The sequence below is a fragment of the Xenopus laevis genome, chromosome 1S, assembly GCF_017654675.1.
Source record: "Xenopus laevis strain J_2021 chromosome 1S, Xenopus_laevis_v10.1, whole genome shotgun sequence".
NCBI classification, from domain to species: Eukaryota; Metazoa; Chordata; class Amphibia; order Anura; family Pipidae; genus Xenopus; species Xenopus laevis.
The window spans coordinates 194,444,090-194,450,513 of NC_054372.1; the positions used below are offsets into that span (position 1 = coordinate 194,444,090).

The following is a 6,424-nucleotide window of genomic DNA, read 5'->3' on the forward strand; positions in this document are numbered from 1 at the left end:
AACAGCCCCATCTCTTCTGGGAAGGTTCTCACTAGATTTTCGGAACATTGTTGGTGGGATTTGCGTCCATAAGTGAAGTTGGGGACCAATGTTGGGCACAAAGACAGGTTTGCAGTCAGCATTCCTGTTCACCCCACAGGGTTTCAGTTGTGCTAAGGTCAGGCCTTTGTGCAGTCAAGTTCTTCTGCTCAGATCTCAGTAAACCCATCACCCAACTGGTAAGGGCCTACCCCCAAACTGTTCTATAAAGCAGGAATCTGGCTACTCTGTAGCCTCAATCAGGGGCCCTAGCCCAAACCATACAAAACAACCGATTATTACTCCCCCACCCAATCTTACAGTTGGAATTATACATTTTGGCAGGTAGTGTCCTCCTGGCACCTGCCAAACCAGTTTAGGATGCCAGATGGTGAAATGCAATTTACCCCTCTAGAGGGTTCACCTCCATTACTGATTCCAATGGCAGTGCCTTTACACCACTCCAGCCAACACCTGGCATTACACATTGTTTAGATTTGTGTGCCTGATCATCCATACAACCTGCACGCTCCCCAATGCCAGTTCTTGCACTGACATTGCTTCCATTGGTCTGCATTAGCATATGACATTTTAGATGGAGTATCCAAATACCCTTAGTCATATAGTATCATTGACCGGATGAATACTCCTGTCAACTTCCGGCCAGTGCCAATGTGCCTGTTCTGGTTATTCTGATGGACAGCATGCAGTTAAATACATGGATGTTCAGAGCCCTGGAATTACTGGCAGCCTTGAAGGCACGGATGCCTTACATTTTAGAAGATGTTTGAAAGTAAAATCCACATTGCATTGAAGTTTCCCTCATGACAAACTTAGTTATCTGATGACTTATCTGGCTGGCAGACTATAAAATGATGGTATGTCAGATAAAGCCTTAGCAAATGCCATTTTCTTGTGTTTATTGCCACTTGTGCAGCATCCGTGTGACACTCCTTTTGTGACATGGTCATGTGTTGTGTAACAGGGTCTGACTCAGACCTAAGGTTTTCTTCCTCCTCCCTACAAATTTTCTTTGTCAGAGACATCCAGATTCCAACCCCACAACAGCTGGAGAGCTTTAAGTTACATATACTAATATTGAAATCTCCCACCTGTATGTATAAATACAAATATACAGAGAGTGAACGTTCCCTGTCCACAATAAGGTACTCTACTCATTGCTTGCAAAAAATAAAACCAACAAATTTCTTCTTTCGCTTCAGATTCCTTTCTGCATCTGAGTATGACACTGATCTTTTTAATTTTGCAAGGATATTAAAGGTTTGTTCTTTCTTTCAAAAAGAGGACAGGGAGCAAAACGGGGGGCAGAGTGCACTTGTTTCTGAAATATAGTCAGGATTATATTACTGACAGTGAGGAGCTCCCCATGGCACTCCTCTCGTCTTTGGCGCCACATCCAAGATAGCGGCTCCCATGACCAGGGTCCGACTGGGCTGGTGGGACACCGGGATCAAGTACAAGTTACTGTAATTTGGATTATTTTGATAAAATTGAGTCTATGAGAGATGGCCTTTTTGTAAACTGGAGCTTTCTGGATAATGTGTTACCAGATAACATAAAATATGTGCCAGGGCAAGTAAGGGTAGACTTTTAGCTGCAATACCTTCCGTTCTGATGAGACTAATCGCAGGCGTCACGCCGGATGCTCTGAATCTAATGCAAGTAATACAAATGTTGCATGTAGAAGTCAGACAGATCTGAAACATGCCGCTTGTTTTAACCACTAATTGGCTTTGCAACCTGTGGATTTTATATGTTAAGGGATGAGGTGGCCTCTCTGTCTCTGGAGAAAGATGTAATTCTACATGAATGAGAAGCTCTTACAGGTAGGGCACCCACTGCAGCTGTGACATATGAATACGTTTAGGAGAGATTCATTATATTTAATTCAGTGCTCTTTCTGAAACAGTAATTAGAGCCAGAGTAGAAAAGAGGGGGTCTCTGGCTGGGGCAGATTTCAGGGGGTTCAACTGTAAGGGCACAGTCAATGTTTGTGCCAGAAAAACATTATTATTGTGGAACAGGGTCCCATAATGTGACATATATTGTCCCTTAGTGGAAAAATTGAGTGTCTGATGCCAGGCCTGGCCCCTAGCGATGCCAAAGTGCTGGTGCCTCCAACAACATAAAGAAGAAATGTCCATAGTCACCCTATTTTGCGACCCTAAATAGTGGTGTCCTGTAGGTGCTGTACTGGAGGGCCCATGCCTGCCAGGGGGCCATAAACAGAGGCTTGATAAAGGGTCTTGAGGGCCTGAAACGTTGCCTGTTTTGGAGGTTTCTTTTGGGCTAAATAAATCACTTTTTGCATAATTACAACCAACTCAGTGTGCTGTTGGTATTTTGCCTTGAACTATTTTGCAACCCTGTTACCCAAGCCTGTATCCTGCTCCCTGTAGTTGTTTTACCACACAAACAGGGGAGCCCTATAGGGCAAGGGGGCAATGTTTGGGTTTTGTCCAAGATAATCACCAAAATAGTATTTTTGGTTTTTCTACAGGCCAGTTAAATTCCAGCCTGGCCAATGAATCACCAGCCAGGCCTGAGGCCGGTGAAGCTCCAGTCAGGCCAGTGAAGCTCCAGTCAGGCCAGTGAATCTCCAGTCAGGCCTGAGGCCAGTGAATCTCCAGCCAGGCCAGTGAAGCTCCAGTCAGGCCAGTGAAGCTCCAGTCAGGCCAGTGAAGCGCCAGTCAGGCCTGAGGCCAGTGAAGCTCCAGTCAGGCCAGTGAAGCTCCAGTCGGGCCAGTGAAGCTCCAGTCAGGCCAGTGAAGCTCCAGTCAGGCCAGTGAAGCTCCAGCCAGGCCAGTGAAGCTCCAGCCAGGCCAGTGAAGCTCCAGTCAGGCCAGTGAAGCTCCAGTCAGGCCAGTGAAGCTCCAGTCAGGCCTGAGGCCAGTGAATCTCCAGCCAGGCCAGTGAAGCTCCAGTCAGGCCAGTGAAGCTCCAGTCAGGCCAGTGAAGCTCCAGTCAGGCCAGTGAAGCTCCAGTCAGGCCAGTGAAGCTCCAGTCAGGCCAGTGAAGCTCCAGTCAGGCCTGAGGCCAGTGAATCTCCAGCCAGGCCAGTGAAGCTCCAGTCAGGCCAGTGAATCTCCAGCCAGGCCAGTGAAAGTCCAGCCAGGCCAGTGAAAGCCCAGCCAGGCCAGGGAAACTCCAGTCAGGCCGCTGGGCCAGTGAATCTCCAGAGTCCAGCCAGGCCAGTAAATCTCCAGTCAGGCCAGGGAAACTCCAGCCAGGTGCCAACCACGCCAAATACTACCACCAGGGGTGGTTGTTGTTGGGAGTTTAACACCAGTCCAATATAAAAAGCCCTTTATACTCTTCAGGTATAGCGGTTTCGAGCTTTGTAGGTTTGTCCCTCTCTCCTCCCCGTACTAGCATCTACCGCTTCCGCCCGACCTGCTGCAGCCACATCACTGGCAACATGGCGTTCACCCTGTACTCACTGCTGCAGGCCGCTCTGCTCTGTGTCAATGCCGTGGCCGTGCTGCACGAAGAGCGGTTCCTCAGTAAGAGTGAGTGGGGCTGTGCGGAGACTTGTGCTGGGCCTCGGCTGTGGGGCTTTAGGGAGCGAGGCTTGAACTGCAGGCCTGAGACTAGGGGAGTGGGGGAGTGTAGAGAGACACAGGGGCCGGTGCAGGGGAAGGAGAGGACTGGGGGTGTCACTGGTGAGACTGGTGGGGGTTCAGGGCAGCTGGGGGTTACAAGTGAATGGGGGTATCAGGGAACAGTTGTCAGATGGGGGGGTCATACAGAAGAGGGTCGGGGATATCAGTCTTCAGACTGGGAGGAAATAAGTGATGAGATACTGAGAGCCCTCCCCCCCCGTGATTTAGAAATGTGGATAAAACCCGTGGGTCTCTATATTCAGTCTCATCCTCACTCACCAATGACATCGGACGAGATTGGAAATTCTAAACGGTGTTAGGGGGCGAAATCCCAGTGTAGTTACAGCTTGACACCCCTCCAAACTCTTCCAAATGTCTTCAGTCTGAACAACCTGCTCATCATTGTTAAATAGTCGCTTCACCTTTTAATGGGTCGTTCTCCTTATATATATATATATATATATATTCTGAGACAATTTGCAATTGGTTTTCATTTTTTATTATTTGTGGTTTTTGAGTTATTTAGTTTTGTATTCAGCAGCTCTCCAGTTTGCAATTTCAGCCATCTGGTTGCTAGGGTTCAAATTCCCCTAGCAACCATGCATTGATTTGAATAAGAGAGTGGAATACGAATAGGAGAGGCCTGTATAGAAAGATGAGTAATAAAAAGTAGCAATAACAATACATTTGTAGCCTTACAGAGCATTTCTTTTTTAGATGGGGTCAGTGACCCCATTTGAAAGCTTCAAAGAGTCATAACAAAATGGCAAATAACTGAAACTATAAAAAATAAATACCGGTAATGAAAACCAATTGAAAAGTTGCTTAGCCCTTCTATAACATAATAAGAATAAAAAGTTGAACCACCCCTTTAAGTTACCATTTATTAGACTTTTCAATTGGTCTTCATTATTTTTTTTTATAGTTTATGATTTATTTGCCTTCTTCGGACTCTTATCAGCTTTTTAAATGGGGGGGGGGTCACTGACCCCATCTAAAAAACAAATGCTCTGTAAAGGTACACATTTATTGTTATTACTACTTTTTATTACTCCTCTTTCTATTCAGGCCTCTCCTATTTATATTCCAGTCTCGTATTCAAATCAGTGCATGGTTGCTAGGGGAATTAGGACCCTAGCAACCAGATGGCTGAAATTGCAAACTGGAGAGCTGCTGAATAAAAAGCCAAATAACTCAAAAACCACAAATAATAAAAAATGAAAACCAATTGCAGATTGTCTCAGAATATCCCTCTCTACATCTTGCTTATTAGTGAATTTTAAAGGTGAACAACCCCTTTAAAATGAGAGCATGGGGGTGGGTCAGAGATCAAGGGGTGACCCCGGGGGGGGGGGATATGGCAGGTACCAGGGAAGAGAATGGAGGGTGCTGATTAAATGTCACAGATGCTAAATATCCTCAATAAATATTCATGTTCTAATCCTGACATTGAACATTCATTTGGCCATTCTGTGTAATTGTGCGTCTGTTCTCTTACCTGTTCTTGGCACAGTTGGTTGGGGAGCAGACCAGGGTATTGGAGGATTTGGAGAGGAACCCGGAATGAAGTCACAGCTCATGAACCTTGTGCGATCAGTACGGACAGTGATGAGAGGTGAGAGTAGCATTTCAACAGAACCAGTTATATAAAAAGTATTTTTCAGCAATGTTGCATGGGCGATGTCCAACTAGATTGGTGCTGCACAGCTTTCTCTATATAATAGGCAGATCATTTGACTTATTTAAAGGGGAACTATAGTGAAAATAAAAATGTAATATAACCTTCCTAATACTGAAATGAGAGACTTTCTAAATACAATCAATTAAAAATTCTGCATTGTGGCCTCCTGCGTTGCACTTCTGACTCCCTTCCCTTTATTTATTCCTAGTGCCGCTGATTATAGTGAACTCTGTAACGATTGTGCTGCTCTTGCTGTTTGGATAAAGACCAGAGGGAAGATTCCAACCTATCAGAAACCGGATTTCTGCACCTCAAGGAGCAATAAAGCATCATTTGGACAGTTCTCTGCGGCAAGCAATTAATTTTTTTGTAAAAAAAACGTTTATTTTATTTTATGGTTGACTTTGATAATGGATATTCTCCAGTCCTGGTACAGTCGCTGCGCCTGTGATCTCCCATTAAATAACATATCTGCTGACGGTTTTCACTGTTATAATAAATCCTTTTAAAATACGTTTTTCAATTCTCAGTGAGTGCAAATAGGGCTCATTGTGTATCTTGGCGAGGATTTCTCCATGTCTTTTACTCCATGACATAAAGTCATATTATGTGTCTACTAGGGATGCACCGAATCCAGGATTCAGTCCAGTATTCGTCCATTTTTTTCCAGGCGAATCCTTGTGATTGGCTGAACCAAATCTGAATCCAAATTCTTAAAATCATGTGACTTTTTGTCACAAAACCAGGAAGTAAAGAAAATTTTTTTCTCCCCCTCACTGATTTGCATATGCAAATTATGGTTTGGATTCGGTTCAGTATTCTGCAGAATCTTTCACAAAGGATTCTGGGGTTCAGCTGAATCCAAAATAGTGGATCCCGTTGGTTCAGTCCTCCAAAAACAAAGGCACTCGTACAACTTTATTTTGCTCTTTTTCCTGCGTTCCTTCCAGGGCAGTTACCGACTTAGATTCAAACACACATCAACTTGGGGGCACTACTTGTTACAGGCCACGCCCAGCCCTATGTCATGTGTGTGTCACAGAAGCAGAGAAGGCAAAGTTATTACAGTATATAAGGAGCCGGTTAAAGGAGAACTAAACCC

General features: G+C 44.9%; 1 protein-coding gene across 2 annotated transcripts; it reads left to right on the plus strand.

The window, feature by feature from the left end:
* Positions 1-3,184: 3,184 nt before the first annotated feature.
* ier3ip1.S (immediate early response 3 interacting protein 1 S homeolog) lies at positions 3,185-5,835 on the plus strand. Of its 2 annotated transcripts, none has more exons than XM_018244603.2 (3): positions 3,185-3,542; positions 5,155-5,256; positions 5,531-5,835. In XM_018244603.2, exons 1-3 carry the CDS (start codon positions 3,458-3,460, stop codon positions 5,584-5,586), a joined length of 243 nt encoding a protein of 80 aa, XP_018100092.1. In that variant the 5' UTR covers positions 3,185-3,457; the 3' UTR covers positions 5,587-5,835. The 2 variants fall into 2 exon arrangements, with proteins under 2 accessions (XP_018100092.1, XP_018100091.1); XM_018244602.2 differs by having other exon boundaries at positions 3,266-3,548.
* Positions 5,836-6,424: the final 589 nt, after the last annotated feature.

What these genes read in the sequence shown, in the direction of transcription:
- ier3ip1.S (XM_018244602.2), top strand. Translation starts at nt 3,458, where the DNA reads ATGGCGTTCACCCTGTACTCACTGCTGCAGGCCGCTCTGCTCTGTGTC. An exon ending in AGAGCGGTTCCTCAGTAAGA is followed by an intron (nt 3,549 to 5,154) that starts GTGAGTGGGGCT and finishes TTCTTGGCACAG; the next exon opens with TTGGTTGGGGAGCAGACCAG. An exon ending in AGTACGGACAGTGATGAGAG is followed by an intron (nt 5,257 to 5,530) that starts GTGAGAGTAGCA and finishes ATTTATTCCTAG; the next exon opens with TGCCGCTGATTATAGTGAAC.